Below are 19,813 nucleotides of genomic sequence, written 5' to 3'. Positions count from 1 at the left end.
AATTGATTATGATCATACGATGTTATAAATATGAATCCCTTACAATCCTACACTGAAATTGTATGTAGGAACTGCCACAGAGTAAGACATTAATTTTCCAGAACCAATGTGCTTCTTACAAAGTAAAAAACTACAGACATTTGAAATTGAAAAATGGAAAAAAAGAATATTGGAGAAGGAAAAATACTGTTTATAGCCAATAACTCAAACATTACACACAAACTGCAAACACATCCCATCCCATCCCATCCTTGTCATGAAAGATACTGCGAAGCATGAGCAAAACCCCATAGCTGCATTAACCCAAATTACACAAACATAAGCAAAAGATGAATGCAGGCATAGACACATTATCACCAAAAAACAACTTACGAAACGGGTTTACATCGTAAATGCAAGGTTATTCTTTCCAGGATTGGAATTTACCTCAACATTCTTCAACTCAAACTCCTGGCTGTGCGCTAAGCACGAGTTACCAAACGTCTCACATGGTCCACTGGTTCCATTCAACCTTTTTTTATAAAAAACAAACAGAAGATTTGGCCATTGATGGAAGTAGTACATTGCAGTTGACAAAGGAATAGTAGATTAGGAAAGAAATACTAACAGATCTTCTTCGAGACGTAATGCGAAGTTACTGCCACCACCAAGTGCTAGTAAATCATCCATACACATGAAGAAATAGCGGTTCGCTCCTATTCATATTTCCAAATCAGTCAAGAAAAAATTGAAGAGGAAAGGAGTTCCTTCATTCCTTCACTCTTTTCTATCAATGCAAGAGATTGCTTTGTTTCCCAGATCAGTTACATGGGAGTTAATCTTGTTGGTATTACATCCAAATATACAACTTCTTTGGGCATATATAATACAAGTCACAGGCAACCTTCACATCGGTTTCATTAGAAGGATATGCCTACGCTATCACTATTCTTTCGTTCTTGCAAAATTAGTCGTGATTAATACGAAACTTCGACTTCCGAAAATGATCAAATTCACTAGAAACTATAGGGGCTTAACAAACTGACAGTCAAGCATATTGGTGGCGAAGGATACACAACCAAAGAGTATGAAAGTAAAAGAGATTGCCACTAAGAAAGTAAAAAACAACTTACCAGTTGGTCTGAAGAGCTGTGGTTCACCATACATGGTGGTAAAGACGAAAGTTTGATTTGTTCCCTAACACAATACAGTCATGTTTTAAACACCAAAACAAAAGAAAATGAGGCACGGAGTGGAAATTAGCATCCTCAGAGGGCGAGAATTCAACTAACTTGATATTTTCTCTTAGCAGTAGGCTTCAATGGAGATTCTAGAAGACCACCAAACACGGCACCTTGTCGATCGCCAACAACCTACAGAGCGAGCACAGGGAACACAACTCCATTATAGAACAAACATGAAGTTCTGCACTGATCTAGCTTTTTGATAAGATCAAAATCTGGGACATGGAGGAGTCATATAATCAACATACCAGCAAACAAGGACCAGAGAGTTCACTACTCTTGCGGATGAGCGTTCGGAGAGATATGCCATGTCTCAATGTACTGCCCTTCATTAGAAAGAAACTCAAGTTAAGGTCATAATGCATCCCTACCATCTCCTATAGAGCAACATTTCCAATAAGTTACCTATATAGCAAGATCCATTGGCGCCCTTTCACAATGTTAGGAAGACATTGTACCAGGAAATCATAGGTGTCAATGGACATTAGAACAGAATCAACCGAAGAATTTTGCACAGACTTCTCCAGACTAGGTCGGCGAGCTACGTCTTCTAATACTTCAGAACTATTAGTACTCCTTCTGGAGAAAGAGTCATCAAAATCTTCCTCATCGTCTCGACTGCATTCCTTATTTTCTACCTCAAAAATTGAGGTTCCCTTAGTTCCACAAGCTGTGCTATACTCGTCGTCCAAAGGTTCTAGAGGATCAAAATTGACAGGATCATATGGCACAGGGCGAGGCTGTTGTGGCCTGTAATGGTTCTGGGGTTGGCCTGATTTGGGTCCTTCAAAGCCTGCAAATGGGATGATATAGGAAAAGTAGGAAGACAAAGCCTTTCCTCCTTTAGAGAATGACCTGACCTACACATCGCAACAAACAGCATTGTAAAAACCAACTTAGAATACAGAGAAAGGAGAATGGGATCCAACCCCACATTGCCATACAACTAAGTTAAATCGAATGCCAAAAGTTTCCCATAAACCCCAAAATTCCAACCCTTGACATGTCAATCTCAATCAGTATCAACGCAAGAACAAAACAGAACTATCAAAACAAAATTGGGCAAAACACATTGGCACCCAAATCTGGAAAAGCCCCATCAACATTAAGATAACAAACAGATCGGCAATGGCGGCAAGTTCATGAAGCTAAAAGTACATCAGCGAAGTAGATTAAAACAGAGGAAATGAGAATATTACGGGAGAAGGATCGTCGTCAAGTGAAGTTAAGGAATGAGAAGCGGAATCTGGGGAATCGGCTAAAAGACGGGAAAGGCTCTCCGTAACTTTCTCTTTGAAGGCGAACATGGGTAAGAGTGATGAAAGAAGAGAGAGAGAAAGAGAGAGATTAGTGTTCCGTCGAGGGATCTGCTACCTTTAGCTTCAATTTTCGAATCCACTTTGGGAACAGAGATCGGAAGAGAAGAAGCAGAGCTGTCGGCGGAGAGAAATTGGAGAGAACGGCGGTGGAGTGAGAAATGTGAAGGTAAATATAAAAAAATTAAATTAAATAAAATAAGAAAAAGAAACTGAGTGTGAACAGAAAAGCGATTTTTTCCTTTTTTCTAAAACAGAAAAAGAAAAAGGGAAAAAAAAACCTAAGTTAGCTAAAATTTAGAAGCAGTCTAATTCCACCCCTTCTTAGACAATGCAATAAGAGACCTAGACGATTATCCCTACCCAAAGACTCCTCCGACGTTAATGTACTCCGATAAAACCTCTATTTGAGAGATCTCTTATATTTAAGATTCCTGTACAGTTTCTAACACATAGATGACTTCTTTCCTTAGGAGTTGAAAGACACCTAGGGTGACCGACCTTTCTTTTTCAGGCTTGTGTAGATTCGACCATGGAAGTCCAGAAATGCTAGCGAGGTAGGATTTTGGTTACAAGGAACAAACGTTCCAAGAGACTATTCGAAACCGAGAAAACCATCAAGCGAATCAATCTAGGAGATATCTAGTGTATTCTCTGCAAACCTCACAACTTGTCGATGTTGAATTCTTTGGTGGGTTGGCTTAAAAGAAGCCACCATGTTCCCCTCGTAAAGAGGATTCATACTGCCTTGAGAACTGGCAAACAGAAATATACTGAATATTCTCTTAATTAGTCACCGTAACTAATTTTTCTTCCTTCAATAAAGCTTTTAATAATTTCAGGGACGAAAGCATGATGTCTCTTCAAGTTCAAATTCTTTTGCATAAAAAAAAAAGTTACAAAATTTGAGAGATTCACCTATTTTCGAGACCCATTCATAATTTATTATGCTTCTTTCAAAAGTTCTAACATTTAAGACTCAAAAGAAAGTAACTTTGAGAGTCAAAACTGATTGTTACACACTTCATCAAAGCAGATTCCTTCTATGTTCATAGCCTCTTTCTGGCCCATCTCCTCTAAGCATTCAATGTTATAAAGTTAGTTAGCTTCAATAATTTGTTATTATTTGTTCATACATAGCAACAATATTTGAAGTGGAATTTTAGTAAAAAGAAAAAAGGAAATCGCTATTTGAATAAAATATCAGTATTTTTCAGTGCCAAATGTGAATTGTACTCTTTTTTGGAGTGAAGAAAAAGATGCGTTCTCTGCACATCTAGAGGGGCAAATCCAGCCAAACCAGGAAGAGGGAAAAACAAGAGCCCTTCCGCCATTTTTGAGGTATAATCCAAGCTTGCAGACCATTTCCCAGCCCCGATTCTCTGTTTAGAACAACACCCATTTGGCCATTTCCTCCATTTTCCTCAAATTCCAAAGGGTTTTTACAGTTCCATGATTTGATTCTTCAATGGCGATGAAAATGGGGTTTTCTTCTTTCAGTCCTTTTTCTGTTCTTGTTCTTCTTCTCTCTATGGTGTTCTTCATTTTTACACTAATCCCACCTGCACAATCTGGCGCTGATTACACCTCTTTGGTCTACAAGGGTTGTGCTAAGCAAGCTCTCTCAGATCCAAATGGGGTTTACACCCAAGCGCTTGCAGCCCTTTTTGGCTCCTTGGTTTCACAATCCACCAAAGCCAGATTCTACAAAACCAGCTCTGGAAGTGGCCAAGCCACCATCAATGGCCTCTTCCAATGCAGAGGCGACCTCACCAATGGCGACTGCTACAATTGTGTGAGCAAAATCCCACAAATCGTTGAGTCTCTCTGTGGCAAAACCATAGCCGCCAGAGTTCAACTCTATGGCTGTTATTTGCTTTATGAGGTTTCTGGGTTTTCCCAAATTTCAGGGCTCGAAATGCTGTTCAAAACTTGTGGGTCTACCAATGTTGCTGGAAGTGGGTTTGAAGAGCGGCGGGACACCGCCCTCTCTGTTTTGGAGAATGGTGTGGTGAGTGGCCATGGATTCTACACTACAAATTACCAATCTGTTTATGTTTTGGGTCAATGTGAAGGCGATTTGGGGGATTCAGATTGTGGTGTATGTGTTAAAAACGCTGTCCAAAGAGCTCAAGTTGAATGTGGGAGCTCAATTTCAGGCCAGCTTTATCTCCATAGATGCTTTATAAGTTACAGTTACTACCCAAATGGTGTACCCACAAGATCATCACCATTATCTTCATCTTCTTCTTCCTCCTCATCAGGTAAAGCACCAAAGCCTTGTAGATTCCATTTTTTACAGTAAGAACACACAAATCAAGCTGAGATTCTGAGTTTATCTAATATTTGAAAGTGAAACAACAGGAAATATAGGTAGAACAGTGGCTATCATTCTTGGATCAACAGCAGGAGTGGCATTTGTGATCATTTGCTTGCTTTTTGCAAGAGGATTAATGAAGAAACATGATGGTAAGTAGAGAAACAAACACTTTTCAGATTGTTTTTTTAAAATTTCCTGTTTGAATTGGTCTGAGTTTTGAGATTTGGAATGATCTTTTTGTGTGCAGATTATTGAAAGAAGCAGAGGAGGATTGGATCTTCAAAGATGCAAAAACTATTCTTTTTTCTTATGAACAGAATGTCTTTTTCTGAAAAGGAGATGTCATTTTTTTGATGGTCAATAGGGTTTTTATTTATATTGAGAAGGGAATGAATGAATGAATGAATGAATGATGTATCAAATTGAAATAATTTTTACACAAGTGAAGAACAAGAATGTTGGTAATCCATTCATAACTTGTCTGTTTTCTCACTACTTTTTTATGCTTTTTGCAAAGTTGCGCCATATCGGTCTCCCCCGACGTATGGATTCGAACACTTTTTTAGTTGGATTTGACAACGACGCTAATAAATTGAATAATCAAATCATTTCCATTTCTCGATGTGTTACTCGGAGCATAGCTCGAGGAGTAAGATACGAAGTATCATTCCAAAAATCGATGAAGCATAGTTATTTTTTAATAGCGTAAATAGAATTGAAATATTTGGACCATATTAAGGAGTAGATGTGAAAAACTTCGAGATTATATAGTTTGTATCTTCGTATCCGATAACAGGGCACTTCTCGAGATATCGTCTTCACTCATCATTGGAGAGGAGAGTTTTGACAGCGAGGGAGGCAGGGCTATAGAGGACTCATTACGTAAATGGGTTCGCTATAAAATTGAGAAAGACGCTACCAAGCAAGAAAAAGACCCTTCCTATATCGAGAGATAGGCTAAGACTTCGTATGGTCGAGGGTAGGTAAAGAAGGTTTTGAATAATTAAAATTAAAGTTGGGAAGTGTTGAGAAATGAAGTGGAAGGACATATCATGTGGCGTTTGGGGGATGACAGATTGGCAATACAATGGGTATCCCTTTCTTTAGGCCTTTTCTCCAACTTAGACTTCCCATCATTCCTTCATCAACGCTCCAACCTATTATTGCATGACAGCAATGCACTACCCATTAAAAAATATATCATATTCAATTCTTCTCCTTTTCCTCACCCGTGACGATTTGAAAGACTTGATAAAGCTTTAGCACGACGTACGTGTGGGAAAGTTAGCAAGGGTGAACTAAACTATATCTTCACAGGCTTATCGAGCTAATGCGAGAGTATAGTTTGCTGATTACAGCACATGTCTCTCTTCTTACAAATTGAATCATGAAGTTTGAATCCTCCTCTATATAGTGCTAAGAAGCATTGTTTCAGGAAGATTTAATTCTATTTGATTCATCGGGTAGAGTCTAAGTTATTAAGAGGAAGTGTCCCTAAGTTGATCGTGGAACATAAATTTTATTATTTTAACTCTCGGGATATTTTCTTATAATTTAGCCAATTGAAAGTCTTTTTTTAATAACTAAGAGTATTCAAACAAATAAAATAATGCGTATGTAAATGGTATATAAATATGTATGTTTGTCCAATTTTCCTATTTTCTCTTGTTTTAAAAAAATACTGTAAAATAAATATAAATTACAAAATTTAATATTTATTAAGCTAAACATTATTTTATTTACAATAAAAGAATGGTAATAAAAATTGATTAAACATTATCTCTCACCATTGGCCACCAAGCTGCCACGTCAGCATGGACTACTCCGTGGCACTCTCCACATCAATTTACTTGAGTCGGTGAAAAAGTATCATTTTTCTACTCTCCTCCGCTGCTACCCATCTCCTCCCTATCCAATTCCACTACAATGCCCGCCGCCGCTACCGGAGTCTCCTTCTTCACCACTCCCATAAGGGGTTCACGGTCCAATCCCTGGCTCTCCGATTCTCCCCTTGCAACCCCATCTACCCAGGTGTTGCCCTTACTGTCCCGCCCTCTGGCCGTTAAATCGGCTCCGCTTAGAGCTTTCTCAGAGAGGTGTCGCCCGGCTACGATCATCTCGGCCACCTCTGTGCAAGGAGAGGCGGCTTTGACGGTGGGGGTTGAAGAGGGTGCGGAGAAGGAAGGAGGGGAGGCGGTGGATGGTGGTTCTCCAGTGGAGTCCGGGAGTACTAAGCTGTATTTTGGGAATTTGCCTTATAGTGTTGATAGTCCCCAGCTTGCGGCTATCGTTCAGGATTATGGGGTCGCCGAGCTTATTGAGGTACATTGCCTGCAAAGTTCACTGATTAGTTTCTACATGGAATTCTCATACATGATTTCACTTTCATTAATGGCATGACATGAAAGCTTTGCTTTGGAATTCAAGCTCGTGACTATAAATCTAAACCACAAATCTAGATATTTTTGAAGTAATTACCTCAAATCATATGGTAGAATGAAAATTGAGATGCCTATAATTAGTTCAAACATCCACTGAACATCCACTAGCCTGTTTAGGGGCATGTAGGTTGGGTTTTTGGTGGCATCTACACGTTGATCCAATGAGCTATTCTTTGTTCTACCAAGCTGCAAAAACACCATGAGACACTCAACAAGTGGGTTTATGGAAAGTGTCCATTATAGAAGAGCATGATCATGTTACTATGGTGCTACTGTGCCAAGATGATATCCAATATATTATACATTTGAAGAACGTGCTCTCTGTTTGTACAAATTTGTGGGGATGTTTTCATAAATAGCTGCTGACCTTCCTTTACCTTCATTAATTAACCACCACCAGAGTTAATCTAGTGATCATTAAGAACAAGTGAAAAGGCAAAAGACTTTGAAGGAACGGATTCAAATCATGGTGGTCATCCATCTAAGATTAGTGTCCTACAAGCTTTTTGAACAGCCAAATGCAGTAAAGTTGGGCTATTGTTCCATGAGATTAGTTGTATCATGCCTAAGTTGGTTTTGACATTAGTAGATATTAGGAAGAAAACCTATTAACCTTAATTGAAGTCATAACACAGGGTATCTACTTTCATCCTTGCAATGAAGGCTCGAGTTCAAAGGAACTCTGTAGCTCCTCATCCATCCTAGTTGAGAAATTTCAAGATGCTGTTTGTGTGGTTAAGGCTTTCTGTTGATGGCCTTTATTGTTTTCACCGTGGCTCAATCCACCTCTTAATAAAAAGTTTTTTTTTTTATTTATTTTTATTTAAAAAAGGACATCCCTGTAAAAGGAAGATTGATATATTAAACTCAGAGACTCCTGTGGCGCTTTAAGAAAAGATCCAATGTAGCAATTTCATTTGTCTAATCCTTAAAACAGACTTCTCTACTGTTTTCATTCAATCTTTACTTTGAATTACTTCTCCAAGAGCATATTTTCATATTAAATCTCATGTTTTGTAAGAGTCTCTAATCAATTCAAGTGGTATAAGGTTCTGTATGACAGGGATACTGGAAAAAGTAGAGGATTCGCATTTGTAACCATGAACAGTATTGATGATTGCAATAAAGTCATTGAAAATCTGAATGGAGCTGTGAGAATCTCTCCCTCACACACTTTCGTTCTCTCCTTTATGTGGCTATATCTATCCTTAGATAGTTTTAAGTTCAGGAACTATTGGACTCTGATGCTAACTATGAGTATCACTTGTATAATCAGACTTATATGGGCAGAATTTTGAGGGTTAATTTCTCAGACAAACCTAAGCCCAAGGAACATTTGTTTCCAGAAACTGAGTATAAACTCTTTGTTCGAAACTTAGCTTGGTCAGTAACATCAGAAAGTTTGACACAAGCATTTCAAGAATATGGAAATGTGGTAGGAGCAAGGGTCATCTATAACGGGGAGACTGGAAGGTCACGTGGTTATGGCTTTGTTTCTTACTCAACAAAATCAGAGATGGAAACGGCTCTTGTCGCTCTTAATGACGCGGTAAGAGTCTGCCTTGGTTCTCCTGTATCTTTTCGTTCACATTGTTTTTATATCATACAATATCATATGGTTCAATTGTTTGTTCTTTGGACTTCATAGGTATTTGAAGGCAGGGTATTAAGTGTAAGCTTGGCTGAAGGATCACAAACACAAGGGCAAATATTGAACTGATTTATTGCATGTCAGCATACAATGACTGGACAAACCTGGAGTGACGGAATCTTGTCTCTTCTTTCTTTTTGTATGTACCCCATCTCTTCATTCTTGTGGTAGATAGATATCATATCGGTCCTGATTCAAACAAATGGTCACAACACTGAAATTCATAAATGGTTGTATCATGACTGGAAAGGAAAGAGGAAAGAATTTCTACCTTTCTCTTGCAGCTCGAGTGACCGAAATTTCTTTCTCGTTTGTTCATTTTGTTCGTATAGTCATAACTCAGTCCTATACCTTACAAGAGATTAGTCATATGATTGAATTGCAACAACTTGGTCGATTGATCCATTCATGAATGTTGATCATGTAGGAAGATTTCACAATATTTTCATGATCAATATGATCGCAATGTATATTGTGGAGATTACTTCAAGCATTACTAGATATTCATGTGCTACATAATCAAGGATGAAAGTAAATAACAATGTCACCTTCGTGTTTTAGGAACAAATTTTTGTGCTGTCATCCTGTTGGGGGGGTCGGATGATACTTACATCAAGAAAAATGTTAGTGTAGTTTCTCATTCGAGGTATTTGAATGGTGTAGACGAGGGAATGCCTAGACTACTCAGAGAATTTCTTAGCACAAAACATTCAGCTGTAATGAACGTAATCAAGAGGATATTCGATGGAGTCTTGAGACGAGTCTGTTGTTTATACAACTAGCAATCTGATGCCCTATATTTGAAACCGATCACAAAGCAAAAAAACTAGCCCAGACACTCCAAATTGAAGAACAAATCTTTGGGGACTTTCTACAAACACTTGGTGTGCACCCCACCAAACAAACCCAATCTTAAAGGGACTTCTCACCTCAAAAGTCAGAAAATAAAAAGTCCGTTTTGCAGGGCAGAAGAAGGCCCTGATGAGCGTAAGAATTAGTAACATAAGCACTAGATTGCACTGCCCCATGTCTCCCAAGGCTCGAGAATCGGCATATAGGCACAAAAGCGCGGTGCAAATTGTGTCGGCAGACAAGGTTAGCAACGTGCCGTTCTCTTTATGGGCAAAATTATTATGCATTTATATGCTTTTGAGGCTGAGCGACGCTGCTTAAACCCACCGAAATGGCGGCTGCTGCAATTAAAGTGTGTTGGCTCATGTTAATTTTTTTATTTTTATAATAATTGACATTTAATTTTTTTTTTAATCTATTTATTAGATATATAATTAAAACATTAAGGTTTTATCAGATATAATATAATATAATATAATATTATTTTTTGTATATGTTATTTCATTTACTAAAAAAAGTTTGATTAAAATGACGTCATATGTTGACTTTGGAAAGAGAGAGAAAAAGTCAAAGAAATAGACATTTTGGCAAAATAAATAATAATAATAATAATTAATGGTTTTTATTATTATTATTATTATTATTTTGGAAAAGTGTTTGCCATTTGATTTAATTACGTAATTGATTAGAAAATAAATGCAGACAGAATGGAAAGAAATATGGATCCAATTTCATCAGCGGCTGGCAGGAAAAGGCAAACACCTTCAAACCCAAATCAGAAAAAAACCCAAAAATCAGTGGCGGAGAAGAAGATTATTCCCTTCGTAAATTTATCCCTACTTCTTTCTCTCTCTCTCTCTCTCTCCCGCTTTATCTCTTAAACCCTTTTGCTCTTTCTCTCTCTACAACCTCCCTGAGTATCTTACGGCTCTCTCTCTCTCTCTCTCTAAATCTTAGTATAGGCTATTGGGTTCATAGATGAGAATGAATCTGAAATGGGTTTTGGTTTAATTTTTCGTTGGAGCATTGTAGATCTAAGATTTTGATTGTGGGACCTGTTCTTCTTTGTTCTCGATCTTTAGGGTTTAAGGGTTTCGATAATGGGGACGCCCTTTCACATTCCGGTCACTGCTGCTCAGGTTTTTCTTCGTTTTCTTCTTGTTTGGGCATTTGGGTCTTGTTTCCTTGCAGGAATTTGATGTGGGATTTTGTTGATTTAGGTGGGAACCTACTTTGTTGGGCAGTACTATCAGGTTCTTCAGCAGCAACCCGACTTTGTTCATCAGTTCTATTCTGATGCCAGTACTATGCTTCGTATTGATGGCAATTTCAGAGAGACCGCCACTGCAATGCTCGTATTTTTCTCTTTGTTCTTCTCCTTTTTCATGCTACAATCTTTTACGAATGTTACTGTTGAATTGTGGTGGCTTATGGCTGTTGTTTTTTCATCGATATTCTGTTGAATTGTGTTTGACAATGCTTCATTGGGTAGATTTTATGGCACATTTCTTCTTGTTCTTGCTATCTTCTTATGATTCATTTAGTTCATCTTTGCTGTTTGAACTGCAGCAAATACACGCTCTTGTTATGTCACTTAGTTATACCGGGATTGAGATCAAGACAGCACATTCACTTGAATCATGGAATGGTGGTGTTCTTGTGATGGTTTCTGGTTCTGTTCAAATGAAGAATTTCAATCGAGTGAGAAAATTTGTGCAAACTTTTTTTCTTGCACCTCAGGAGAAAGGCTATTTTGTTTTGAATGATATCTTTCACTTTGTTGATGAGGAGCCAGTGCACCATTATCCAGCAGTCTTATTAAGTCAGACCAATCTGGATCCCACCTTAAATGTTCCTGCCGCAGTTCCAGAGACAGGTTTGATGTGTTGAATTATAGAACACAATCATTGCTGTTGTTAATACTGTTGAAGTGTCTTATTTTTATAAAATTTGATATTTTGGATTACCTTTTGATTTTGGTTCTGGCTTGGAGTTTCCCGTGGAGTTGATTTTATCACGACTCTTATTTGTGTGAGATCCCGCATCGATTGGGGAGGAGAACGAAACATTCTTTATAAGAGTGTGGAAATCTCTCCCTAGCAGACGTGTTTAGCTTTAAGAGAACAATATTTGCTATCAGTGGGCTTGGGCCGTTTCGATTTGTAATTCTGATGTTTTATATTTTTATTATTTTGGAAGTTCCGTGTCGATCACTCTACTCTGCCCTGCAATACTTTGCTGAATGAAGTTATCTCTTGTAGTGCCCAATTACTCACTCAATGGACCAGTCCAGGTGCGAGAGTTTACAGCCCCTGTTGTCAAAGAAAATGGTCACATGGATAGCCATAAGTTTGTAGAGCAGCAACTGCAGCAAGTTCCCGAGCCGAAAAACGTCATTGAGGAAAATACAACAGAAGTAAACTCTATGCATCAAAACACCTCAACTGTTTTGCAAGATCATTTGCCTGTTTCTGTTGAAGAACATGCTGAGGAGCCCCAAAAGCACACATATGCTTCAATTGTATGATTTGACATTAATAATCAATTCACCATAAGTAATTTTATACAGTATTCATCAATACGAACATAACGGAACTGACTGTTTTATTCTAATTTCTTAGCTAAGAGTTTCTAAAGGACAAGACGCCCCCGCTCCCACCGTTGCACCTCCGTATCCTGTTGGTAAGGGCACACAACCTGCTTCGGAGCAAAACTACACTCCAGCTCCCACCAGTCAGCAACTGACTTCAGCTCCCCAAAATAATTCTGAAAGGGAACAGACAGGAGGAGGGGAGTTCCCTTCTACTGATGATGAAGGTTAGCCATGTTGAGCCGATCATTATTTGTATCTTTAGCTATTTATATGCGACGTATAACCTTCGTTAATGTTCGATGCATGAAGGTGAAATAAAGTCTGTTTATGTAAGAAACTTGCCATCTACTGTGTCTGCTTCAGAAGTTGAGGAGGAATTCAAGCATTTTGGCAAACTCAGTTCTGATGGTGTGGTTATTAGGAGTCGCAAGGTCTGCAATGTTCTTATCATTTCAGTATATTTCTTGATGCCTGTCTTAAATTATGTGATTGTTTAACTATCTTTCGACTTTCAGGACATTGGTTACTGCTACGCCTTCGTCGAATTTGAAGACATGACTGGGGTCCAAAATGCAATCAAGGTGCTATGTTGACCAAATTTATAATCCCATCGAAAGACGAATGGATTCTGTTTGTGATTCTGATTAATAGTTCGTTTTTTCCCTTTCCAGGCGGGTACTGCCCAGGTTGCTGGGCGTCAAGTATACATCGAGGAGCGGAGAGCGAACAGCAGCATCCCATACCGAGGAGGAAGTAAGCATCCTTGCACATTGTGTTCTTCAGAATTTTGATGTTGATAGACATATCTTCCAATTCTCAAATTACATGCATCCACTGATATTCTGATATGATAAACCATATGAACGGCTTTGCTGAAATCATTTGAAACTAATTTGATTAGCAATGCTGGCCTTTTGTCTATCTGGTGGTAGCATAGATTCTTGATTTAAGCAAGAACGACATGACTTTTTCGAGTTTTAGTTCTGAATTCCACCCAAATGTTGAACTGTGATCAGGAAGGGGTAGAGGAAGAGGGAGCTACCACACCGAGTCTTCTAAAGGGCATTATAGCTCTCGGAGTTACAGTATGGGAGTTCGAGATGGAAGCGAGCGCGAGTACATCAGACCGAGGGGCAATGGCTTTTATCGACCGACTACTCGACAGCAGAAAGAGAACCTAACCCATCAAGTATCAAGAAACGGAGAAAGTCCATCGGAGTCGTCATAGCTCGTTTAGCAAAGCAAAAGTTTTGGTTCTCTAGCATTATCATCATCATCATCTCAGCAGAGGCACACTCACCTTACTTTGAAGAATAATTTGAGTCAGTTTAAGGCTATTTGTCTGTGGGAATATGGATTTCATTATTTTTTTCATTGAGTTTCTTGATTCAACAACATTTCATGAAACTCTCTGTTTTTCGCCTGTGGTCTGCTTAATTAATATTCATTATTTTAGAGATATAATCAAAATTTGCCTCATTCACCAACAAAGACTGCTGAGATATTCAAACAAGAACAATATTATTTCGCTTCAAGTGCATCACTTGATACATTATATCATTGAGTATGTCATGTTCTTAAAATTCAAGCATTTCCCACAGAAACTGTCGCTGTGTTTGAAGGCCACTGAGAGCCATTTTGGCTATCTTCCTCTTGGTATTCATCCGTCTCCCAAAGGAAGCTTGCATATGCTCCAAGAACATAGCTGAAAATGAAACGTAATGAACTGTTAATGCAAGCAAAAGACACCCAAAGCTAAGAATTATCTGCAGTTTGATGGTACCTGTTTGTAGGAGAGGCTTCTACTGCTCTCTCGAAGTTATGTGACGCTTTATCGTAGTCGTGATGAAGCTCCCACACCAATTTTGCATATTGTGCTAACACTTCCCCGTCGCTTGGGTCGGCTTGGATCGCACGGTGGTAGTATTCCTTTGCTCCTTGGAGATCAGCTTTGGACTGTAGGCATCAACAAACACGGATCAATATCTCTAAACAATGCTAGTCTCTACGATAAACGAGTCTATCAATCAAACGACTAGTGCTCAAACTGCCACAGAGGTAACCAAATAGTCTCACCTGTTGCAAGAACCGAGCATAGTTCTTCAGAAGCAATGGATCAGTGGGGTTCTCCTTCAGCATCTTCTCATAAGACTCCTGCAGATCACTCCCACCATTGTCAGCTACTGGTTCAGTTCTTTCTTTGGGCGGTGAACTACCAACTGGGTTCCCGTCTTCTTCCCCTGGTATCTGCGATAATCACGACATGAGGCCAGTTATACATCTTAGCTCTGAAACTACTATTGAGACTATGCAAGGGGCAGCACCATAGTTTCATCCTCGTCGTCCAGTTCCCACAGGAATTTAGCTCGTGCTGCAAGAATATCGCTGCAATGGAAACATTCAGTTCATCCATATTAGAAGTGCAGACTTCATTTAGATTATCTAATGAAGAACATCAGCAGATATTTAGTTATTGAGGTAACTATTTCACTGTGCTGCCAATGAATTCAACCTGTTATCTGGAGCAACAAGAGCTGCACGTTCAAAGTAACTTGAGGCTTTAGCTTGATCATGATGAACTTCCCAAACCAACTGAGCATACAGCATCAGAATTTCAGCATCTTCAGGGTATGTTACTGTAGCTTGATAGCACTGTTCCTCAGCTTCATCAAGTTTTCCCTCCGACTTTATCACATTATAACAAACACATGGTGTTAACTAAGAGTTTTAAGATTAAGTCTCAGTAGATGACCGACAAAACATGCAACAGCCCAAGTCCACTTCTAACAGTCTGCTTTAACTCGTTACCTATCGTCATCAGGCTCACGGTTTTTAAAACACGTCTAGTAGGGAAAGGTTTCCACACCCTTATAAAGGTGCTTTGTTCCCCTCTCCAACGAACGTGGGATCTCACAATCCACCCTCCTTGGAGGTCCAGCGTCCTCGCACTCGTTGTCTAGCTTTGACACCATTTCTCGATCTGTGCAGAGCCCATCATCGAACAGTGCTCTGGTCAAAGTAGGGCTAGACTCTCTCCATAGTAGGCACGGGCTTTGGCTATTACACAGAACAGATCCAGCCTCACTGCTTCACTTCATAACTTAAGAATTGATAAAATCAGCTGAAGAGAGATTCTGAAAGAACGAGGAGTTAAAAAAACCCCAGGAACATGTTTTTTGCAGAACGGCCGGAAATTCGATGCATGAAACGCATAATTGATAGGTGAAAACATCCAATTCATGAAGATTGAGCAGTACATCACAATGAAACACAGATGAATTAAAACTTCAGAGGCGAGTAGAAGAACGTACCCATAAGGACTGCACATATTTCCTCAGAAGCAGCGAGGGATGGATTGCAGGCGGTTCATCCACCATCTTCTCGTCAAAAAAATCCACAGAATCATACGCACCGCCGAGACCAGAAGCATCCAATCCAAGTCCTGCCGCTAGATACATCGGAGGACTGGCCGGTGTGAGGTCAAACTCGCCGCCGTCAAAATCCCCAATCGAGTTCATGCCATCACCATCTTCCATTTCTTCCTCTTGAATCAACCCCATAGCCCCTTTCGAAAAACAGAAATCATTACCACTACCCAGAGCTTCTTTGTTCACTTCAATCGTGATACCCTTCTCAAATTCTTCTAATCCCATGACTTGTTCCTGATTTTCATCATCAGTGTAGATGGAAAACGAAGCCGTGGAGTGCAACATCGAAGAGATTGTTCTTCGTTTCCGCGTTGCTGCCGCACCACACACAGCTCGAATCCCAAGGAGCTTGGGAATTTATGGAGTTCCTCGATTGAGGAATTAAAATAATCTTTTGTTTAGATTGAAGTAATACCCCACTTTGAAGGAGATTTAACGTATTTTTCTAGCAAGTTAGGCTTTGCATCATATTGGCAAGGAAATTGGTAAGAAATAGCAAGATGCATGTGACTACATGTTTCAAACACTTTATGGATCAAAAGGGAAACCTAAGCTATCTACAAATGTACACGGGTTAACTCATCTTGGACCTCTTTATTCACAGATCAAGTCCCATTAATAACTAAAATTTCATGAAATTTAAATATCTAATCATTAACATTTGTGATAAACGTCAAATAATTTTAATTTTCATAATAATTCTAAAGTACCTTCGAGATATACAAAATTTCGAGTTCGTAAATTGAACTAAATTTTTTTAGTTTTCTACGAGTTTAACTCGACCAAAACTAAAAATAAATAAAAAAATAAATCCAGCTCCTTCGAAAAATAATAAAATAAAATAGACAAAGAAGTTACGTAATCGAAGCTCTCAGAAAATGAAATTGAAATTTCAAATAAAGTCGCATTTGTTTTGTTTTTATTCCAAGGCCGATATGTCGGGTCTCGGTTTTGGGCCCAATGAGAGCTATCTTAAAAAGCCCAATCAAGATCTGAAAGGTTCAACTCAAGCCCAATGGGCCCAAATAAGGTCCACATCCGGTTATTCACTTTTTTCCTTCAATTATTTAAAACAACCCTATCTTCAATCTTTTTAAATATCCATAACAATTTAAAAAATATAATAAGGGTCGAGTTGAATTTGTTGGATGAAAAATCTCACATCGACCAATTTAAGAAATGATCATGAGTTTATAATAAAAAAAAATACTATCTTCATTGGTAGAACTTATACTCAAAAGCACAATATCATACTATAATCCCAATTAATTAGTAATATTATTATTTTTATAATAGAAGTAATAAAAAAAAACATTATATATAGTTATAGTGTTGAAGGTCCACAATCCCACTAAGCAAGCATATCTTAGAGGTCTCTCAAGTGTATGGGAATTGTCTTGAAAGTGGAAGACCATGGAAAAAGGGAGAAAGAGAAGGGAGTATTTATTGAGAATAGTATAAATGGGTTGGTCTCTTAAAGCCACAACCTTCACAATATTAAAACCCTAAACCCTAACCCTAACCCTAACCCTAACCCTAACCCTAACCCTAAACACACCCATTTCACTCTCAATCCTTATTCTACTATTTCTTTTCCCTTTTGTCTTTTAGGGTTTTAGCAAGATTTAGGGTAGAATCTATCTGTATCTACCCAAATTCCCTTTCTACTAGATTCATTAATATATATATGTTAAATGTTTTCAAATTTATCGAGAATCTAAACGTCAACATCTCGGGCAGTGTAAGCTCTAATTCTTCGCGTTTGCCTCAAAACGAAGAACCCTGTTGGATTTTTTTTTCCTTAATGTCAAAACAAAAGTGGTAAGGTTAAATTACAAACTATATAGTTCACAAGTTTTCCAGTCTCCGTCGGTCGTTCCAGTTAGGACAACATCAAAGGCGAGTGGGCAAGCCCATCATCTTTAATGAACTTTACTTCATTCTTTAGTTAGTTCATTAATTTCGAGACTTAGTCTTGTTCCAATGCGTTGGATTATGAGAACATCGGAGGTGGGTGGGCGGGCAAATCTACCGTCTTTAATGAACTACCACGATGTGAAAAATTAAAATTATAAATTTAGTCTCTAAATTTTATATTTTAAAAATTATGGGATCTAGTATATATATATAATGGTTGTATTAAATTACATATGTTAAATATTTATTTAATAAATTTAATTTTGAAAAACTAAAAAAAATATAGTCTATTTAGTGGGGTTTTGAAATTCTCCTCGAGTTTGAAATATAATATAATATTGTTTTAAAAAAAGATAAAACATGGAGAATTCCAATGGCAGGTACAGCTACAGACTACAGAGAGAAACAGAGAGAGACAGAGAGAAAGAAGGGGAGAGAGAGAGAGAGATCCGTGAAGGAGACATGAATCGTGTTGAGATTCAGCTCAAAAGGGAAATTCTTGTCGACAACAATGGAGAGCCATGGTGGGTAACTGCCATCACTGGTAGCCGCACTACCAGACATCTGGGTCCCATCATCATCACCCCCACCTCCTCCTCTTCTTCACACTCATTCCGTCTTCCTCCTCAAACAACCCATCCATTTATTTCTCTATTCCCCCTGTTTTTCTCTATCTTGATTCTCTCTCCATGGAACCACCCCTTGGTTTACTGAGTAGCAGCGCCATTGGCTCTTCCGGTGCCTCCAACGATGAGAATTCCGTTTCCAAGGCGAAGGAGGTGGATAAGCACCAACCGGATTTGTCATCGGAGGAGTTTTCTTCCCCTGTCGAGGCTGAGCTCGAATTAGGGTTAGGGCTCAGCCTCGGAAGTGGGATTTCTACTGGAAAGGGTAAACATAGTGGTTGGGGTGAGCGTGGCAGGATATTGACGGCGAAAGATTTTCCCTCGGCGATCTCTCCTGGTGGATCGTCTTCTTCTTCTTCTGCTAGATTCTCAGGCAGAGCTGCTGCTGTTTCTGGTGTTAAGAGGGCGGCGGAACCTGTTGCTCACCATGGCGATTCTCCGCCTCCGGCTGTCAGGTTGGGGGAATGCTCTGTTTATCATTGATTATTTTAATGTTTTGGTTGTTGATCAAACAGGAGTGATGAACTTTTCTCTTTATTGAAATAAGGAATAATTAGAATCTTCGATTCCAAATTCATCGAACTGAAATCCTGAACTGTTTGTTAGTTCTTTTTAATTTTCAATCCTAATAGTTAACAGTGGAAAAGAGATTGTCTCGTCGTTGCACTGTTAGAAGTGTGTGGTGTGTGCAATCCTGTTGAAGTAGCAATAGAAATCGATGAACTGTTGGCTTTTAATAGGATCTTCTATAACATGAATTGGATACCTTTTTTCTTCTAATGTTCATCAAAGCCTGTCTTTCTAGTTGATCATCATGATCTATTCTATTGTTCTTGTTAGTAATATTCTGATCCATTGCCTGTTTTTCTATTTGTTCTTGTTTTTGGATGAACCGGAAGCAGTCAGGTGGTGGGATGGCCGCCATTAAGAGCTTACAGAATCAACAGCCTGGTTAACCAAGCTAAAAATCGAAAATCTGGAGATGAAAAGGAGCTGCTTAGGTCCAATGGTGTTGCAGTGAAGATCCATGATGGCAAAAATATGAGTGCCACTGATACTGAAAAGGGGCCTCTAGGCTTTGTGAAGGTGTATATGGACGGAGTTCTAATAGGCAGGAAAGTGGATTTGAATGCCCATTCTTGTTATGGGACTTTGGCCCTGATGCTCGAGGACATGTTTTTTAAGCCCGCAGGAAGTGCCCCATCCTCTGGTTAGCTGCTTCTCTAGATCATCTTGCCCATCTGTCTATCTATCTATTAGGGGTGTACATGGTCCCGAAATACTAACCCAACCCAACCCAACCCCTACAATTCGGGTTGGGTTGATTCGAGTTATTGGGTTGAACATACACCCTTACTATCTATTCACACACATAGATATATATATATATATATATATATATATATATATATATATATATATATATATATATATATATATATATAT

At 38.7% G+C, this 19,813-nt stretch overlaps 5 protein-coding genes across 6 annotated transcripts in view; 3 read left to right on the top strand and 2 right to left on the bottom strand.

Annotated features, from left to right (window-relative positions):
• Positions 1-22: 22 nt before the first annotated feature.
• LOC111431963 (oxidation resistance protein 1-like) lies at positions 23-2,745 on the bottom strand. Its single transcript, XM_023068709.1, has 8 exons — positions 2,423-2,745; positions 1,629-2,083; positions 1,472-1,544; positions 1,272-1,352; positions 1,113-1,176; positions 608-695; positions 427-511; positions 23-293 (listed from the first exon to the last, which is right to left on the bottom strand). Exons 1-8 carry the CDS (start codon positions 2,528-2,530, stop codon positions 255-257), a joined length of 993 nt encoding a protein of 330 aa, XP_022924477.1. The 5' UTR covers positions 2,531-2,745; the 3' UTR covers positions 23-254.
• Positions 2,746-3,487: 742 nt separating this feature from the next.
• LOC111431965 (cysteine-rich repeat secretory protein 3-like) lies at positions 3,488-5,346 on the top strand. Its single transcript, XM_023068710.1, has 3 exons — positions 3,488-4,803; positions 4,904-5,008; positions 5,107-5,346. Exons 1-3 carry the CDS (start codon positions 4,008-4,010, stop codon positions 5,112-5,114), a joined length of 909 nt encoding a protein of 302 aa, XP_022924478.1. The 5' UTR covers positions 3,488-4,007; the 3' UTR covers positions 5,115-5,346.
• Positions 5,347-6,724: 1,378 nt separating this feature from the next.
• On the top strand, positions 6,725-13,855 carry LOC111432007. Its single transcript, XM_023068794.1, has 13 exons — positions 6,725-7,181; positions 8,350-8,451; positions 8,577-8,849; positions 8,949-8,972; positions 11,024-11,158; positions 11,373-11,679; positions 12,065-12,324; positions 12,425-12,620; positions 12,706-12,827; positions 12,912-12,977; positions 13,068-13,149; positions 13,413-13,508; positions 13,562-13,855. Exons 1-13 carry the CDS (start codon positions 6,786-6,788, stop codon positions 13,711-13,713), a joined length of 2,211 nt encoding a protein of 736 aa, XP_022924562.1. The 5' UTR covers positions 6,725-6,785; the 3' UTR covers positions 13,714-13,855.
• Positions 13,856-13,896: 41 nt separating this feature from the next.
• Positions 13,897-16,234, bottom strand: LOC111432003. Its single transcript, XM_023068790.1, has 6 exons — positions 15,708-16,234; positions 14,909-15,081; positions 14,721-14,781; positions 14,473-14,643; positions 14,180-14,352; positions 13,897-14,101 (listed from the first exon to the last, which is right to left on the bottom strand). Exons 1-6 carry the CDS (start codon positions 16,107-16,109, stop codon positions 13,981-13,983), a joined length of 1,101 nt encoding a protein of 366 aa, XP_022924558.1. The 5' UTR covers positions 16,110-16,234; the 3' UTR covers positions 13,897-13,980.
• A 1,892-nt stretch (positions 16,235-18,126) lies between these two features.
• Positions 18,127-19,813, top strand: part of LOC111432004 (auxin-responsive protein IAA13-like) — a 3,422-nt gene continuing 1,735 nt past the window's right edge. Inside the window, exons 1-2 of one of the 2 annotated variants that reach the window (XM_023068792.1) lie at positions 18,127-18,822; positions 19,270-19,577. In XM_023068792.1, coding sequence (XP_022924560.1) covers positions 18,431-18,822; positions 19,270-19,577 — 700 coding nt within the window. In that variant the 5' untranslated portion in view covers positions 18,127-18,430. The remainder of the gene's footprint in view (positions 18,823-19,269; positions 19,578-19,813) is intronic. The other variant, XM_023068791.1, reaches the window with a different exon arrangement.

The sequence above is a fragment of the Cucurbita moschata genome, unplaced genomic scaffold, assembly GCF_002738365.1.
Source record: "Cucurbita moschata cultivar Rifu unplaced genomic scaffold, Cmos_1.0 Cmo_Scf00037, whole genome shotgun sequence".
Lineage (NCBI taxonomy): Eukaryota > Viridiplantae > Streptophyta > Magnoliopsida > Cucurbitales > Cucurbitaceae > Cucurbita > Cucurbita moschata.
The sequence above is the reverse complement of the archived record's forward strand: the minus strand, read 5'-3'. Positions and strand labels throughout refer to the sequence as shown.